The sequence below is a fragment of the Cydia pomonella genome, chromosome 27 (assembly GCF_033807575.1).
Source record: "Cydia pomonella isolate Wapato2018A chromosome 27, ilCydPomo1, whole genome shotgun sequence".
Classification (NCBI taxonomy): Eukaryota; Metazoa; Arthropoda; class Insecta; order Lepidoptera; family Tortricidae; genus Cydia; species Cydia pomonella.
Window position 1 is genome coordinate 9,013,003 of NC_084729.1, and position 20,119 is coordinate 9,033,121.

At 38.6% G+C, this 20,119-nt stretch overlaps 2 protein-coding genes across 2 annotated transcripts; one reads left to right on the forward strand and one right to left on the reverse strand.

Annotated features, from left to right (window-relative positions):
* Positions 1 to 3,501: 3,501 nt before the first annotated feature.
* Positions 3,502 to 9,681, forward strand: LOC133532606 (zinc finger protein 664-like). Its single transcript, XM_061871357.1, has 2 exons — positions 3,502 to 3,835; positions 6,368 to 9,681. The coding sequence occupies exons 1-2, from the start codon at positions 3,502 to 3,504 to the stop codon at positions 7,459 to 7,461; spliced, it is 1,428 nt and encodes a 475-aa protein (XP_061727341.1). The 3' UTR covers positions 7,462 to 9,681.
* Positions 9,682 to 12,408: 2,727 nt separating this feature from the next.
* LOC133532614 (zinc finger protein 782-like) lies at positions 12,409 to 19,814 on the reverse strand. The gene is made up of 2 exons (XM_061871365.1): positions 18,915 to 19,814; positions 12,409 to 13,604 (listed from the first exon to the last, which is right to left on the reverse strand). Exons 1-2 carry the CDS (start codon positions 19,378 to 19,380, stop codon positions 12,589 to 12,591), a joined length of 1,482 nt encoding a protein of 493 aa, XP_061727349.1. The 5' UTR covers positions 19,381 to 19,814; the 3' UTR covers positions 12,409 to 12,588.
* Positions 19,815 to 20,119: the final 305 nt, after the last annotated feature.

The window sequence follows — 20,119 nt, forward strand, 5'->3', positions numbered from 1 at the left end:
TATATTGGTTCTGCTGAGTTTGGCAAAATGATTTTCTTTAATACAATATTCTGTTTTAGTAATAAATGCTTGATAGACTTGTCATTCTGCTGTAATTGTGAAAGTTTATCGTAATCGATTACAGATGGCGTGGTGATAGTCTCGATGCGTGACAAAGCATCTGCGACCACGTTATCTTGACCACTTACATGCCTGATATCGCTGGTAAATTCGGTAATGAATGACAGCTGTCTGGAACGGCGGGGAGTTTCTGACTCAGATGACGTTTTCATAAGTGCGTATGTCAGCGGCTTATGATCCGTAAAAATGATTAACTCGCGGCCTTCGAATATTTTTCTAAAATGTTTTACAGACATATATATAGACAATAATTCTCTGTCGAACGTACTGTATTTTTGCTGGGCACTTGAAAATCTTTTGAAAAATATCCCAACGGCTGCCATTTATTATTAACCCGTTGCTGAAGTACACTTCCCGCGCTCTGGTCGCTAGCGTCACAAAAAAGAGCTATAGGCGCGCTATGAGAAGGGTGAGCGAGCATCACTGCATTGTTTATAGCTTTCTTACATGCGTCAAATGCTTCATCCGCTTCAGGGTTCCACTGTATGACAGTTTTATCGCGTTTCTTGCAGTTGTGCAAAAATACGTTTAATGGCGTTTGAATTTGTGCTGCGTTAGGGAGGCTGTCGTGGTAAAAGTTGACCATTCCAAGAAACCTTCGTAGTTGTTCGATATTTTCAGGTTTTGGGTAACTGTTAATAATTTGAATTTTGTCTTCTGGTGGTTTAATTCCGTGCGGTGTTACTGTGTAGCCGAGGAACTTGACAGATTCTTTACCCAGCACACATTTTGAGGGATTGATTGTGACACCGTATTCGTTCAGTCGTTGTAGGACTGTCCGGAGATGACTTTCGTGAGATTTGGCGTCCTTTGACGCGATGATGATATCGTCGATAAATGGAAACACATAATCTAGACCGGCAAGAACTTGGTGAATAAATCTTTGAAACGTCTGTCCGGCGTTTTTTAAACCTTCTCTCATCATTGGAAACTCAAAAAGACCGAACGGAGTAATTATAGCGGTTTTATCGATATGATTTTTGTGCATAGGTATCTGCTGATACGCCCGGTTCAAGTCGATTGTACTGAAAATATTCATACCATGAAGTTGATAGGTAAAATCTCTTAGTCGTGGAACTGGGTAACGATCTGGCTTTGTCACAGTGTTTAAGCGTCTGTAATCTCCACAGACTCGTATGTCACCATTTTTCTTAGGCACAACGTGGAGTGGACTTGCCCAGGGGCTCTTGCTAGGTCGACATAACTGTTGCTCTATCATGTGATCGAATTCCTTTTTGACCGCGAGATACCGATGTGGGGGTAACGGGCGTGGGCGTGAATGTACGGGAGCTCCACTGGTCTCGATGTAGTGCTCGATGTTGTGCTTGGGAGCACTCTTCATTGAGGATGGCCTTATAATATCGGGAAATTCACTGAGAATGTGATGATATTTTTGTTCAAGATCAATACTGCAGATCGTTGGTTGCGAAGTCTTACAGATTGGAGTTCTGACAGCAAGGTTTGTTTTCTTGTCGACCAGACATCGTCCGTCAAGATCGACTAGCAATTGGTGGTACTTCAAGAAATCAGCGCCGATGATTGGCTTACTGACTGCTGCGATAATAAACTTCCATTTAAAAGAACGTTTTAAATTGAAATCTAAGTCCAATATCTTCTCACCGAAAGTGGGTATTACGCTGCTGTTTGCTGCATACAGATTGAAGGAGGTCGATTGGCCACGGAATCCTCTAGGCTTTGGAATGACAGATATATTTGCGCCAGTATCAATGAGGAATTTAATTTTTGTGTCTTGATCAGTAACGAACAGGCGGTGTGAAGTATCCCATGCGCTAGTTTCCGCCTCAGCTAACGCAGGCACTAGTTTTCCTTGCTCTTCTTGAAATTGCAAGGGATTGTGCACTTATATGCTGAGTTGCCAAAACGTCGGTGATAAAAACAAATGTCACTCGAGGAATGTTGAGGGTTTTGAAAATTGGCAAGCGTGCGAGAATAGGGACGACTAAATCGCGAAGCATTGAATTGCGGAGCTGAATATAAATTGCGGCGGTACTGTTTTTGTTGAATCTTGATCTCGGCGACTTCACGAACAAGATAGTCCAGCTTGTCTTCTAACGTTTTCTGCGGCGGAGAAACTTGACTGACAGTAGAAGTAGAAGGCTGTACCGAAATTGCCGATATTTCTTTACGTGTTTGTTCTAGAATTTTATCTGCCATCAGTGCTATATCGTTTAAGTTAATGTCTTTCATAATTGTATCGCTAGTGGCGACGACGGATCGGACGGATAGAGGCAGATGGTTGGACCACAGGATGCGGAGAGCCGTTTCGGAGACGTTGCTATCGGCGAGGGTTTTCATTCTGCGCAGTAACTGAGATGGCTTTAAGTCGCCGAGCTCCATTTCAGACAAAAGACGTTGCAAACTACGTTCTTTAGACTCCTCGTAAACGGTAATCAATCGGTTTTTCAATGTTTCGTACTTGTTGGTTTCAGGCGGTTTTAATAAAATATCGCTTACTTCGTCCAAATCGTGACGTTCTAATTTTGCTATTGCGAGCTCATACATTGCCTGGTCGCCTTTCTTGAGAGGGGCGACGATAGATTCAAACTGCACGAACCAAAGCTTTATTTGGTCGCGCCATATTGGTGGAATACGAATGTTGGTCGCAATACCTGAGAGCTCTTGAATCGGGCTCGAAACTGCAGGTTCAAACTTTTCATTGTTTTCGTTATCTGAAGACATGTTTTTAGAAGGCTGGGTGCTGCTCTGTATGCGGGGTCACCACTTCAAGGGCCGATATTAAAACATGAAAATTATCGTTTAAAATTGAGTTTTAATTATCAATGACAATAATCGAATGAATTGTCGCGCAGACTTTTTCTAACCGCGCAGACAATTTGCGCGGAGATGTGCGCAGCAGCTACAAATGTAATCCTTAATTCCGTTTCCCCGTTTTACTCGTCTGGCTGAATGCGCAAGGAGCGCGAAGCCATTTAAAAAAAAAAAAAACGCCCGTGGGTACGCCCGTCTATAATGGCCCTTATTTCGACCATACGTAACGTGGAAAAATAATGGATATTTGAACGCACGCCATTTCTCATTGATCTCTTTTTGGCCATTTCTGTGATTTCTGATTTCTGTCACAAATTGCCAAATTTGACAATAATAACATTGAATAAATGCTCATTGGCAGAATCATCAACACCTTGATGGAGCCATAACACGAAAATTGATTGATTGAATAAATGCTCATTTTATTGCTAAGAATTGTCTGACAATAACATTGAAAAGCTGAGCTATGAATCGTCTTTGAATATATTTTGAACGGATGTGAAACAATATACTATTTGAACAAAAAATCTACGTCTGTTTACTTGACATTTACATTATGTGAACCGAAAAGAGGTCGTACTATAGTTGACGATGGAGTCATCAGTGTTACAGGGCGCAGAGAGTGTTTGCATGAAGGCTGAGCCTTGTGAGCATGTGTATAAAACGGATGAACCCACGTTTGAGGAAGTGTCTATTAAAGCTGAGCCGTTACTGGATGCCGTTTTTGTAAAAAACGAGCCCAGGTGGGAGAGCGTGTCCATAAAAGCCGAGCCTTCGTGCTCAGATGTGAGTGTAAAAGACGAGTCGCTCGGCGTGAGCGCGGCGGCCGTGGTAGCGGAGCTGTACACCGACCACACGGTAAAAGATGAGCTTGTGCTTGGCCCCGAGCTAGTGGAGCGGCGCGGCGTGCGCCACGCACCAACAGGTTAGTTCTCAATAAACATCTTAAATTATGGGCATAAGTAGACATGCCTCCTGTCCACACTGTGGTAATGAGGGGACCTTTTGTCTGGGTCTGCCTAAAACGTAGTCTGACTAATTCGCGTTATGCCTAGACCAACCGAGAAATAGTCGCACTGAGACTTAGGCCTAATGAGTTTTTGTCCAAGTGCGAATCTGGCACAAGAAGACTTAGGCCTCTTGCATTATTGTCCAAAAGCGAATCTGGTACAGAGAGACTTACATTTATGTATTAATTTTGTATCCAAAAACGAATCAAGTGTTACTTCTCCTATAATAGATTTTTTTCAAATAATTTTTTTTCCAAGCGCAAAGCGGGGCTCCTATTTCTGGGTAGGTTGCCCTCCGGGCATCTGAAGCTACCTAATTCGACTGCCTGCCTGCTTTACAAATAATAATAATAAATTGGCGTAGGGATGTGACAACCCCATCGCCTGCTGGTTTTACCAGTGCAATCAGTCAACGCAGGGCAGGTTTTGGTGAGCTGTTGGGGAGTAGCAACCCCACATACCCGATTGCTCCTGGGGAGTTCTGTTACCCGCAGGGAGGGTGGGTAGGACAGGATTCTCTGCCTCTGGCTTGGCTTTGCCGGCCGGCCAGAGTGGAGTCGCGCACGAATCCCAAAGGTCAGGAACACTATTCTTCCGTGATGGGAAAGACATAATAATGATAAAATAACAAATGAATACGTATTATTTACGTACATCGTTTTAACATACCTGTAGGTATGATCGCTACTTTAAAAACATCAATGTCTATAGAATGACATTGTCATTGATTTAGTAATAGGGTTGTTTCCAATTTTTTGAAATGCTTGTATTACGTTCTATATTAACTAAAAGTTGCCCTAAAATTCAACTTTTATACTAAAAACGGCTTTAAATATGTTAAATTAACAAAATATATTTTGACAGATGCTTTCGCGCCCAAAACGCTCTTTGAAAATTGTGTGACGTCACAGTTTACGGTTTGACACATAACTACATACACACGTAGAAGATACGAACTGACATTTGTCATTTGTTGTTTATCGCCTAACTGTCAACAGTGTCAATCCGAGAGTTGTGACGTCATCAGAATCTTCAATAACGTTTCGAGTTTGGTCACGTGACGTGTGCCAAAAGATATGTTAAATTCAATATTTACAAAAATATGGTCATTACAGGTCCCCTAAAAGTAGTTTAACATGTTCTTATAATCCAAAAGAATTTATTGGGATACAATTCTGCCCTAAGATTTGTAGATGGAAACAACCCTATTATTATGAGACATGTTGTGCTTGTCGCAAACCTTAGAATTTATATGTTGAAATCAAAGAGAACACCACTAACGCTGCAACATAGAGTCTGTTTGGAAAGAGAAGAGTTGTGGAATGTATTGGGCCCCATACATTCCACGACTCTTCTCTTTCCGCACAGACTCTAACAGAAGAATGCTTGTTTTGCTCAACACATCATAATGTAAGTTATAAAGATCAAATTTGGTTCTAAAATTAATCGAGAGAAAATTAATCGATAATTATAAATAAAATAAAAAAACCTTTAATTTCTCGAACAAAAAAAATAAAAATAATATACTTTTTCAGTCGACTAATTAATCGATTGAAAAAGTTAATCACTGGTACTTAATCGACGATTAATTTAATCGCGAATAATGTTAATCGCAACTCTTCGAGTAAAACTAATTAATCGTCACTTTTAATCGTCGCTCACGATTACATTTTGCCCATCTCTGCCTCGGAGCGGCTCGGGGACCGTACTATTATAATTAAAATTTATCGAGCGACGCACGACAGGAGCGAATGTTTCGTTATAATCAATGCCTTCCTGGCGACTAATCTTGCTGTAGTGTGTGTGTAAAACGATCAAAATTACCAGTAGCATCATATGTGATTATGTAGATACTTTAGTACTCAATTACTGTCTCCCAATTTGTGCCGCTGTGGCTTTAGCTGTTAAGGTGCAATTGTAAACTGATTAAATAAATAAACAAATAATAAACAAACAAATATTTAGTTTTATACACCCATTGATATTTTATTACATTTTACCAATGGACCTATCCACCAATTCCTAGACATTGCTTTTTACTAGAGCATCATACTCACATTTTATGGCATCTAGCTATTGCTGGCTACTAGAGCCACTTAAATCTTCATTATAATTGACTTTCAAATGATAAATATTGAAAAACGTTTATTTGGATTTGATTCTGTTCCATGTTTTACAGTTAGTATTGTTTTCGCATTAGTGTGGTAAAACATGTTATTTTTTTGGAAAATGTGGTGAAATTTGTTTAACAACCTTACCTTGTACCTTAAAACCCTCACAACGGTCAAGATTTGAACCACTTGATACATTCGTGGTTCAATTTTGGAATCTTACGCTTGTTCGGTGAAGTCAGGTATCAATATTAGCACGAGCGGTAAAACAACAACTTTGCCGCCTTGTCCTGTTAATTATGTATGGTCTCTATAGATAAAACATTGTTGTTGCAGGACAAACTCCACAGAAGAGGCCAGGAAGTGGACCCGAACCTTACCAATGTGCTCACTGTAAATTTATAACAGCCAGAAAATCCTCTTTGATACGTCATGTACAGACACATTTTGAAAACAACCTTTACAAACATGGTCAGTGTACTAATGCTAATGTATACAAAGGTGACTTGCTAGATCATGTAAGGTCACATACTAGTGAGAAACCTTACCAATGTGATCAGTGTAGTTATGTTAGCCGAAGAAAATATAGTTTAAATATGCATATAAAGAAACACACTGGTGAAAAGGAATACAAATGTGATCAGTGTAGTTATGCCAGTGCATACAAAGAATCTTTGAAAGTTCATATAAGGACACACACTGGTGAAAAGCCCTACAAATGCGACCAGTGTAGTTATGCCAGTGCATACAAAGGAACTTTGAAAGTTCATATAAGGACACACACTGGTGAAAAGCCCTACAAATGCGACCAGTGTAGTTATACCAGTGCAAAGAAAGAAACTTTGAAAGTTCATATAAGGACACACACTTGTAAAAAGCCCTACAAATGCGACCAGTGTAGTTATGCCAGCAACCAAAGAGGTCATTTGATAGTTCATATAAGGACACACACTGGTGAAAAGCCTTACAAATGCGACCAGTGTAGTTATGCCAGCAACCAAAAAAATAATTTGACAGCTCATATAAGAAAACACACTGGTGAAAAGTTACACAAATGTGATCAGTGTAGTTATGCCTTTGCATACGAAGGAACTTTGAATGTTCATATAAGGACACACACTGGTGAAAAGCCCTACAAATGCGACCAGTGTACATATGTTAGCAACCGAAAAGGTAATTTGAAAGCTCATATAAAAAAACACATTAGTGAAAAGGTACACAAATGTAACCAGTGTAGTTATGCTAGCGGAAGTAAAAGTGTTTTGCAACGACATATAAGGGCACATGGTAAATCTTACCAGTGTGAACAGTATGTTAGCAACCATAATAGTGGTTTGGAACATCGTGTAAGGAAACACGAAGTGAGGTGTTATGTGAACAAAACACGTACGCGACGTTTGACAGACGGCGAGTCACAGGGTGTAGCATAGGCGGTACTGATACATCCCCTTTTTTATTTTTTTTATGAATTTGATTTGAAGGTATTGTAAATGATTTTCTACATTATTCCGGTTGTTGGTGCGCAGTGGAAAAAACATTCCTTAGGGAAGTGGGTGCATAAATGGGGCCTTCACCCGTGCTCCGGGTCATTCCTGGTGCAAAGGCTGTCCATCGCAATTAAACGCGGTAACGGTCCTTAGCTAGTTACAAATACGGCGGTGGCAGAATAACAGCGTCCGTTGCTGGAAGTCCTTAGGGCCGCTGTGCCCCGAGGCCTTTTGGCGCAGACATTAGCTGAGCCACTTTCCCTTTCAATTAGTTTGTAAGCATTATTGTGTACTTTTGTTATGTACCTATGCTTAAACTTTTTGAATCTTCTTTTCTGTCGTGCTGGTGGCCTAGCGGAAAAAGCGTGCGACTTGCAACCGGCAAACGCGGCGGTTCAAACCCCAGCTCGTACCAATGAGTTTTTTGGAACTTACATACAATATATCATTTGATATTTACCAGTCGCTTTCTGGAGAAAGAAAACATCGTGAGGAAACCGGACTAATCCCAATAAGGCCTAGTTTACCCTCTAGGTTGAAAGGTTAGATGGCAGTAGCTTTTGTAAAAACTAGTGCCTACGCCAATTCTCGGGATTAGTTGCCAAGCGGACCCCAGGCTCCCATGAGCCGTGGTTAAGTGCCGGGACAACGCGAGGAAGAAAAGAGATAAGGAAGGGGAGGTCTTGTGCTGTCATCGTAGGCATTTCCTTAGTTAATAATAATGATTTGTATGGGAGGTATGATTAAACATATGATCAATAATCACATCGTTAAGCTTGTATAAACACTATAATAGTTATTTACGATACAAGTGCAGAAAAGAGGAAATTCGCATCGAGTGGTCAAAAATAAAACACCACCGAAAGGAGGGTTTTAAATCGACACGAGTTGCGAATTACCTATTCGCACGTGTATCGTACAACGTTTTACAGTATATATGGCTCTTTAAAGTTTCGACATACGCGCGCAAAGTGCTCATTCCAGCACGTGTGCGAGAAAGTAGCACCATATGTACAACTGTAAATGGGTTTTTATCTATGTATAGAGTAAACACTCTAAGCTTAACTAACTATTCTACAAGTATTCAGCCATTTCATGTGAAATAAATGTTTATATTAAAAAAATATTTTGTAGTTTCTCATTTACTTTAACGTAAGAACTTTACTTGAGTGTGTCACACTTGGCGCACTGATGCAATTTTGAGGTCGTTTACAAAAAATGGGTCCGTTAGCACTGTTTGGTGTAGCTTCCTAATCATGCTTTACCCTTTGATTGCCTTTTGGTTGTAGTGGTCAGATTTGATAACTGCACTGTCACAAGAACTTGGCGTCCTAAAGAGCTTACCTGTTCTACAAGTCAGTTTCCATTTACGTTAGTATGGGCAGTCCCCATTCATAAGTCAGATAGATATTACGAATTTCGGAAACAAGTTGCGCTGGCCTTAGCTTACTAATAATTACAAAATGTTTTGTGTATATCTGAACAGACGGAGTGTTTACCATTTACCATCCATGCACCACTAATCACCTTGTTTTATTTAAGTGTATCGGCAGATTTTATTTTACTGTATGTTTAAATACCCTCTATATTTTTAGTTCTTTCGCTAATTTCATGCAAAATAAATGTATTTGTATAGCTTTAAGTTCTCATGTAAGTGAATTATCAAATTCTTAGTGAGAAATAAAGAATCTTAAACCTAAAGTCGCAGGGGTTAATTAAAAGTAACGTTCACAGTCTGGACCGCAGCTGCACTACTGCCGCAGTATCGCAGCGTACCTATCAATACTGCTGACTACATTACTAACGCAAATGTTAAGATTGCGGGCAGCAGTACTAATTTTGACATTTGGCGGCAGTAAATACAGTCAGCAGTATTGTCACACTGCAATACTGCGGCAGTAGTGCAGCTGCGGTAGGGAATCCGAAGGTTACCTTTACATTCTTCGTGCTTCTCGAACTCTGAAGCTGGCTGTCCTCCCTCATCGGACTGGATTCTTGTCCAACTCATTCACTTGCCAAGCAATACGTCTGTGGAATGCTCTCCCTCTGCCTATCAGACAAGCTCAGAGCAAGCTTACATTCAAAAGCAAGTTGCGTAAGCACTTATTTGAAAACATTCGTGACTAAATGTCTGCGTGATATCTCACACTAATAGGTACATAAATATTATATATATATATATGTATGTTTATTTATATATATTGAATATGTATATAAGTAGGTATATTTAAAATATATATCTGTGTAAGTATAGTATCATAGTAGTCTCGACTTGTGTATAGTTCCATATCAACTCTTTACAATCCTGCACCAAACTAACTATTTCTGTTTAGCCCAATGGTTGACTGGTAGAGAATGCCTCAAGGCGTTAAGTCCGCCATTTGTACTCTTTTGGTAAATTTGTGCAATAAAGTTTAAACAAACAAACATTGCTTAGATCAGTTGTCGACTTTGGGTAGCTTGCTGTGGGTTGCTTATACGTTGCGCTTTCTCGGGTTCAAAATCTTGATAACATTCAATTTCCAATCCAAATTATAAGGCTCTGGGACCGTTTAATTTGGATCGCCTCGCTAAAACTCTTCCTTCCTTTGTACTTCTTACTAATTGTATGTTACTTTTAATATGTATTTTTGTACAATAAAGAGTTTACTACAACTACTTCTACTAAAATTAAGACTACGAAACTCCTTCTATTGCGACTTGAGGAGGAAAGAATACTGGTTCCTTACCCAAACGGTAAAACGGGACCCTATTACTAAGACTCCGCTGTCCGTCCGTCTATCTGTCCGTCTGTTACAAGGCTGTATATCATGAACCGTGATAGATGCACAGTTGAATTTTTCACATATGATGTATTTCTGTTACCGCTATAACAACAAATACTAAAGAGTACGGAGCCCTCGGTGGCAGAGTCTGACTCGCACTTGTCTAGTTTTTTTCTTGTCAAATTCTGATAAAACTTGGTAAATAAATAGTAGAGATGAGGAGATAATAATTCGGTGTAATTATTCGGTTAAAGAGCCGAATATTTTTTACTGTTCGTCTTGCTGCAACACTGTCCTTGCTGCACCTCACGGTACTTAATGTTATCACGAAAAAAAGCGGCCAAGTGCGAGTCGAACTCGCCCATGAAGGGTTCCGTACCATTTATGACGTACCAATTTTCGGTGGAAGTTTGCATGGTAATGTATATCATATTTTTTTTTTTGATTTTTCGTTCTGTTATTTTAGAAGTTACAGGGGGGGGGGGACACACATTTGTTCACTTTGGATGAAACCTCACTATCATTTTTGAAGACCTATCCATAGATACCCCACACGTATGGGTTTGATGAAAAAAGATTTTTTGAGTTTCAGTTCTAAGTATGGGGAACCCCCAAAATTTATTGTTTTTTTTTCTATTTTTGTGTGAACATCTTAATGCGGTTCATAGAATACATCCACATACTAAGTTTGAACAGTATAGCTCTTATAGTTTCGGAAAAAAGTGGCGGTGGCATAATCGGACAGACAGACGGACATGACGAATCTATAAGGGTTCCGTTTTTTGCCATTTGGTTACGGAACCCTAAAAACAGTACACCCGCCTTCCTGACAGTCAGAATGGCGGGTGTACTTTATTACACTATATTCCCGTGGTTATTGGTAAATTCTATAAAAGCCAAATTTTTTTACCTTTTTTATACCATTCAATTATAATATGAGCCATTATATTTGTGGTTTCCAAGTTTTACTCATTTATATTTTGCTTGCTATTACACTTTTGCAGGCGTTATAATTTTTCAAGATATCGATCTCATTTTTAAGAAAAAACGCTGAGGTACAATTATTTTTATTAAGCCAGGATTTAGTACCTTTAATGTTTAACCTGTTGTGTTCAGAAAATCATGTCTTAAAAAAGGCTAGGCGCCAGTTCAAAGAAATCTTCCTAAGAAAAATCATTGTCTCGCGTTGCCCCGGCATTTTGCCACGGCTCATGGGTGGGAGCCTGGGGTCCACTTGGCAATGGCAACTAATCCCGAGAATTGGCGTAGGCACTAGTTTTTACGAAAGCGACTGCATCTAACCTTTCAACCTAGAGGGTAAACTAGGCCTTATCTTATTGGCATTAGTCCAGTTTCCTCACGATGTTTTCTTTCTCCGAGAAGCGACTGGTAAATATCAAGTGACATTTCGTACATAAGTTCTGATAAACTCATTGGTACGAGCTGGGAGTCCCCGGGGGAACCCGCGACCTCCGGATTGCAAGTCGCACGCTTTTACCGCTAGGCCACCAGCGCCACAGCGAAAGAAGATTCAAGAAGTTTTAAACATAGGTACATAATAAAAGTACACAATAATGCTTACAAACTAATTGAAAGGGAAAGTGGCTCAGCTAATGTCTGCGCCAAAAGGCCTCGGGGCACAGCGGCCCTAAGGACTTCCAGCAACGGACGCTGTTATTCTGCCACCGCCGTATTTGTAACTAGCCAAGGACAATAGAAAACGTCTAAAACGATTGAAATTATTTACAGTTTATTTTTAAATTAATGTACAGTCGCCATCAGATATATCGAAGCGACCGAGGTGCTCAAAAATATCTGTACACGCACTCTAACGCCTTGACAATAGAGGCGAGCTCAGATATTTATGAGCATCTTGGCCGCTCCGATATATCTGATGGCGACTGTACAATACATTACATTAGCCTAATCTAAAATATTTAATTAATTTACAATATCGTTTACAATTACAGCTACAACAACAAAACAATGTAATATAAAGACAAAGGAGTTATGAACTAAATATATCTGTGAATAAAACTAGATTAAATCTAAAATTAAACGCGCAATATAAAAACTATAACGCTCGCTGCGTTACCGCGTTCAATTGCGATGGACAGCCTTTGCATCAGGAATCACCCGGAGCACGGAGCAAAGCCCCTTTTTTGCAGGCGGCGCCCCACTTCCCTAAGGAATGTTTTTGCTTCTGCGCACCAACAACCGGAATAATGTAATAAATCATTTACAATACCTTCAAATCAAATTTATAAAACCCCCTTTATAAATCTATCAGTACCGCCTATGTGAGCTATGCTACATCCTGTGTCTCGCCGACTGTCAAACGTCGCGTACGTGTTTTGTTCACATAACACCTCACTTCCTGTTTCCTTACACGATGTTCCAAACCACTATTATGGTTGCTGCCATAACTATACTGTTCACACTGGTAAGATTTACCATGTGAGCTTATATGTTGTTGCAAAAGACTTTTACTTCCGCTAGCATAACTACACTGGTCACATTTGTAAGGCATGTCAGCAATGTGATACCACATATGAGCTTTCAAAGCACCTTTGTACGCACTAGCATAACTACACTGGTCACACTGGTATGGTTTCTCATTAGTATGTTTCCTTACATGATCCTGAAAAGATCTTTTGTATGCACTAGCAAAATCACACTGGTTACATTTGTGAAGATTTTCACCAGTATGTTGTCTTGTATGGATTAAGAAATAACGTCGGTTATTATAAGCATAACTACACTGATCACATTTGTATACCTTTTCACCAGTGTGTTTTCTTATATGAGCTTTCAAATGACCTTTTTGGTTGCTAACATAACTACACTGGTCGCATTTGTAGGGCTTTTCACCTGTATGTCCCCTTATATGAACTATCAAATGACCTTTTTGGTTGCTGGCATAACTACACTGGTCACATTTGTAGGGCTTTTCACCAGTATGTGTCCTTATATGAACTTGTAAAGCTTCTTTGTATGCAGTGGCATAATTACACTGCTCATATTTGTGGGGCTTTTTACCAGTGTGTTTCTTTATATGGATATTTAAACTATATTTTGTTCGGCTAGCATAACTACACTGATCACATTGGTAAGGTTTCTCACTAGTATGTGACCTTACATGAACTTGCAAATCGCCTTTGTATGCACTAGCATTAGTGCACTGGCCATGTTTGAAAAGGTTGTTTTCAGAATGTGTCCGTACATGACGTATCAAAGAGGTTTTTCTGGCTGTTGTAAATTTACAGTGAGCACATTGGTAAGGTTCGGGTCTACTTCCTGGCCTCTTCTGTGGAGTTCGTCCTGCAACAACAATGTTTTATTTATGGAGACCATACATAAATTAATTTATTATTTGTTTTACAAGGGGGCAAAGTTGTTATTTTGATACCTGACTAACCTGAGCAAGCGTAAAATTCCAAAATTGAACTAAGAGTGGATCAAGTGGTTCATAAAGTGGAATCTTAACCGTTGTGAGGGTTTAAGGCATAAAAGTAAAACAAATTACACTACATTTTTCAATAATAACCACACTAATGCGTAAACAATACTAACTGTAAAACATGAACTAGAACCAAATCCAAATAATCATTATTATACGGTGAGGGCCAGCACCAACAGCATCCTAGCAATGTTTGCAAGCAGGTTGGATGGTGCGTATCTGAACCACTGCAGTGCGCTCCATGTATTCGGCAATATGTAATGTATACTAACACTAGACGTAAGATAAGTAGGTACTAACATTGATATGTAATTTTGGCAATTTGTTATATGTAATTTTAATGTAATCAGAATATTGTTAAATTTTATTAATTAACTTATTTATTTATTTAATTTGTTGTAATGTTTTATGTTTGTTGTATGATCCCAGATGGTTGAAATAAATTATAATGTATTTATTTATATTATTTATTATTCAATATTTTTCATTTAAAAGTCAATTCTAATGAACAAGCTTAAGTGGCTCTAGTAGCCAGCAATATAATAAAGCCATTTATTCCGAAGTATATACATTTCAAATGAGTTTATTTACTTCATTTTTATTTTTTATAGTATATCCCTCAGTTTGGTGTGCCGTAAGGCATAGGCCTCCTCCAACTGTCTCCATTGGGCTCTGTCTGCTGCAACCCTCATCCAGTATGGCCCCAGAGTCAGACGAATAATGTCATATTTAGCCAGCAATAGCTGAATATTTGACGACCGGTTTGGCCTAGTGGGTAGTGACCCTGCCTACGAAGCTGATGGTCCCGGGTTCAAATCCTGGTAAGGGCATTTGTTCGTGTGATGAGCATGGATATTTGTTCCTGAGTCATGGGTGTTTCCTATGTGTTTATGTATTTATTAATATTTATATATTATATATATATCGTTGTTTAAGTACCCTCAACACAAGCCTTATTGAGCTTACTGTGGGACTTAGTCAATTTGTGTAATAATGTCCTATAATATTTATTTATTTATTTATTTATATTTATTTAATAGCTAGATGCCATAAAATGTGAGTATGATGCTCTAGTAAAAAGCAATGTCTAGGAATTTGTGGATAGGTCCATTGGTAAAAATTTAATAAAATGTAAATGGGTGTATCTAAATATGAAGCTTCTAGTAATTTTTGATTGTTTTGAAGCAACATTGGTCGCCAGGGGTTCTACCCGACGAGAAGGCATTGGTTATAAGGAAACATTCGCTCCTGTTGTTAGTCACTCGATAAGGGGTCTAGCTCTGACCCGAGAAGATTCAATCCCCTCCTAAATTGTAGGAGGGTATCCTAATATTGACCGGCAAGAAAGTCGGCGAGATTTAAGTCTGATTAGAAAACGTATAGCAGGCTAAGCTAATAAGAGTGCCCCCATGAGGGATTTATACTTTTAGGTGGAGTAGTGGCTGGACCTAAAAACACTGTATGCCTAATATCAGCCTTCGAACTTCTTTTGTTTCAGATTTATTGACAATAATGTCAAAAAAATTAAGGCCTCAGAAGTGGGTGATTAAAATCTTTCGGGTTCCTCGTGTTACACAGTGTATATTAAAATCTATGAATAGATACAAAATTATTTAGTATTGATAAATCAAAGATTCGGTCCCTCGTATTTACTACTCTTAATAAAAATAATAAAGCAAGTAAGACAAATCTCACGACTTCTTTAAAAAAAAATCGAAATTAAAAAAATTATTCTGCAAGTAGGCTCCAAGGGCTCTTTTACAAGTCAATGTAACATTTATAGTAACATCATAAAGTGACATGAAAAATACATAACAACATTTATAAATACAACAGCCAATAGCTGGGTAAACATTACATTATAATAATCTTAAAATAAATAATTACTACAATACAATAGAAATGTATGGCCTTAAAAATAAAAATACATTAAATCTGGAGATGTAAAAGGTCCCCAATGTCAGAGTACTAATACTAATAAGATTTGGAGGTGTAAAGTCTCTCCAAGTGTCAAAATAAAATTTATGCTAAATAAATAAATCGCGTCTGGACTGTTAAGCTAGCAGTCTCATAAACTAATGCTACAGAATACATAATTAGTATGTACCAAGTCAAGAATATTATACAATATTACAGAGACATATAGCCTCCACGGTTAATACATTAAGTTTGGAGATGTATAAGGTCCCCACGGTCTGAGAAAGATAATAATACCCAGTAATAATGACATTAATAAGATTTGGAGGCGTAAAGGCTCTCCAAGTGTCAAAGAATTAAAAAATAAAAAAGTGTATGAAATACATGGGTCAAGGTTCTCACCAGGAGGGGACAAAATATTCTCAAAAATCCGTCGCGTAATTAATGGACGCCCCCCAAGAAAAGAGAACCAAAAGATATCTCAAACTACAGACGATAACTAGTCAGCATATTCAAGCTTTTCTCAATAATCATAAATCAACGGATAAGTCCAACTATAGAATTACACCAACCCATAGAGCAAGCGGGCTTCAGGAGAGGTTTTTCAACAATCAACCACATGCACACACTGGAACTACTTATAGAGAAATACCACGACTCAAAACTCAAACATTTATCTAGCTAATAGGGCACAAGGGCACTTTTACTCGTCAAGATGCATTTTTTTACACAGAAGCAATAAAAATAAATGATCAACAGTTAATATATTGCTAATATTAATTCCATAATATATCATAATTACTTAGAGATGTATAAAGGTCTCTTTCGTCTGTCTGTCGAATTATGAAAAAAAACACACACAAATACTAGAAAAAAATTAAAGTTCTTTAGAGATGTAAATGTGACTAAAATAAAAACTAATTAATTAAATTATCGTTAGAGATGTATAGGGTCTCCAAGAGTAGCGGGTCCTATAGTTGAAAAATAATTTTATAAACTGAAACAAATAAACAAGCACCCAATGAGGTGTCTCACGTCAATCGCTATCGCGATTAATTTCGCCCCTAAGGGTGCTATGTCAAACATGGAAGTTCATGAAAAAAGTTATAGATAAAATATCTTGTCAAAGGGGAATGGAGCGGCATTAAAACATCCAAAAATGAAGGTATAAAAATAAGAAACTAAACCGAGGCTAAAGACGCGCTTTGACACACCTAAGAACTAAAATAGAAGTGGGCAGGACATGTATCACAGCTCCCGGAACTAAGAAAACAGGGTAAATGAAAACCTATTACTAGATGGTACAGACAAGTGTAAAAATATGGGTGTACACATCTTACTCAAAAATATGTCCCATAGCATCTTATTCCAGTGTAATAAGAGCGTAGTACCATATTTTTGAGGCGATTCTTTCGATACATATTTTTACACTTGACTGTACAAATAAAAATATTGCTGGCTTAAATTGAATGCAAACAGCCCAAGACAGAGATAGATGGGAAACTTCCTGCCTGCCAAGCCTTCACCTGCGAAGACAGGGTTCTTGCAAAAAAATTTTTTAATACTATGATGGTGACAAACAAGCATACGGCCCGCCTGATGGTAAGCAGTCACCGCAGCCTATGGACGCCCGCAAATCCAGAGACGTTACATGCGCGTTGCCAACCCTTTAAAAATCTGTACACTCCTTTTTTGAAGAACCCCACACCGAAGACCCTCGGGAAAACTTCGTAAGGGAGCTCATTCCACAGCTGAAGCATCCACAGGAGGAAATTCCTCTTGAACCGCACAGTATGCGACCATTTAGGTTCTAAGGTGTGAGGATGAACACCTTGAGGATGGTGGTGCGGTGATAGAAAGTGGCCATTGGCATCATGTCAAACCATTCCTCAGAGCACAGCCCATAAAAATATTAACTTTATCTTTTTATCATGACAAAATAATAAAAATGATAAATGATGATATTGATGATTTAGGATAACTTTACTTAAGATTAATATTGACCACCATGGAATGTAAAAAATTGCAAGAAATAAAAGGCTTTTTTTTTTGTTTTATTAAATGCATTTATGGCCTCAAACAGGCAAGTAGAATGTGGAAAAAAACAAAAATGATTTAGTGATTTTAGCTTTATTATTGGTGACTTTTATGTATTTTTTTTACATGTTGTGGCATATTCACATTTGTACCTGCTACTTGTATGGCGGTGGTCACATGGGGCGGGCACAGATGGGAACACACCAAATGTGTTAAACATTTTTGAAAATGAATTTAATGTTAAAAATTTAGTTCTGCTCAAGAGCTGTTTAGGTATAAAATGTTTCTAGAGATAGAGTATCTTTTTATTTTTTTATTATAGCTGTTTTGATGTGGCACCCAAATGCTGTTTATTAGCTTTACTAGTTTCTTCACTGATGTGTTGTTAAATGTTTTGGGTGCCCACCTGCCAGTCAGCATAGGCCTCCTCCAGTCTTCTCCGTTCATTCCTGTCTCTGGCAACCCTGGTCCATGTGGCACCAGCAACAGGCCTGATGTTGTCATCCCATCGTTTGAACTGCCTTCCTCTTTTCCTTTTACAGCCTCCTGGGTACCACTGGATCACCTTTTTACACTTTTTGGAGATAGAGTTAGGGGAACTTTAACTCTAGATCAGAGTGAATATATACACATGTGGAGAACTTTAAACTTGTAAAATCTGACAATAATGACTGTTTACAAGATATTTTTAACGATCAACAACTTCTAGATTGCTTGATCATAGAAAAATAACTGGACATAGAGTACTCACTAAATACCGCTAGTAAGTGTAAGCTTGTCTCCTCATTACCACAGTGTGGACAGGAGGCATGTCTACTGATGCCCATAAATTGAGATATTGATTGAGAACTATTCGCGTTCTTGTAGAGATCCTAACAGGCTCATATTAGAAGTTACTCCAAAACTAGCACTCTATAGTAAAAGCTGTCTCAAAATGTGTGTTAAGCTTTTTAACAAATTACCTGACCACCTTAAAGAATTGAATGCCAAAACACTAAAACAAGACTCTATGGCTAATTGATAAAAACTTGTATAATATTAATGACATTTTAAATTATGGTTCCTTATGTTGTATATACCCGGCCGTCTATTTTGTTTGTATGTCCTAGAGTTTAATGTGTAAATTTGGACGCTACTATGTATTTAATCATGTGTTACCCAATAACAATAGTAAGATCCATTGTACCATGTTTAATGCAAATAAAATGAAATGAAACCTGTTGTTGTGTGGCGCACACCATGCCGCTCCACTAGCTTGGGGTCGAACACGAGGTCATCTTTTACAGCGTGGTCGGTGTACAGCTCCGCCGCCGCGTTCACGCCGAGTGACTCGTCTTTTACAGTCACATCTGAGCACGAAGGCTCGGCTTTTATAGGCACACTGTTGCACCTGAGCTCGTGTTTTGTAAAAACAGCATCCACTAAAGGCTCGGCTTTTATAGACACACGCTCGCTACCGAGCTCGTCTTTTACAAACACAGCATCAACCAGTAAAGGCTCGGCTTTTATAGTAATGTTCTCCCACCTGGGCTCGTCTTTTACAAAAACAGCATCCAGTAAAAGCTCAGATTTAACAGACACACCCCCAAACGTGGGTTCATTCGTTATACACGCATCCTCACAAGGCTCAGCCTTCACGCAAACACTCTCCGTGCCCTGTAACTGTAACGCTGATGACTCCATCGTCAACTATGTATGTTGGTTCACTTAACGTATACCTCAAGTAAACAGAGGTAGAATCTTTGTTCAAGTAGGATATTGTTTCAAATCCATACAAAATATATTCAAAGACGGTTAATTGCTCCAAAAGCTGTGCAATAAAATTTCTAGGTAGAATCGTAAAATAAAATGAGTATTTATTTAAATGTCAAATTTGGCAATTAGTGAAAGCATAAAATGCATAATAAATCGCGTCTGGACTGACTGATTCATTGGCGTCGTAAATGTCGTAATGGCGTGCGTTCAAATATCTAATATGTTCCGCGTACCATGTGTTCGAACAGGGTAATACCATGGCAATACATAGGCGTACCGGACATGATTCTGGCCCGACATCGGGACAATCTGTCAATAAGTCAAAAAAGAATAAAGAAGACTATGCTCATCTCCTTCTTTTAGCTGCTAGTACTAGCGTAAGATAAAGACAGTGTGATTCTCTCTATATTTAAAATGAGACAGTCCTGGGCCAAACGATATGCTATAAATAAATAAAAATTCAATTTAATCAAGTGGAATAGTCCAGCCAAATTTCATTTCTACGTTCATACCATCTGATTGGGGGACAAATCGTCCCGTCTGGATAGTATTTAAGTAAAATCCTAATCTACTAATAATAATCTACGCGCATGTAACTCCTCTGGAGTTGCAGGCGTACATAGGCTACGGAGACTGCTTACCATCAGGCGGGCCGTATGCTTGTTTG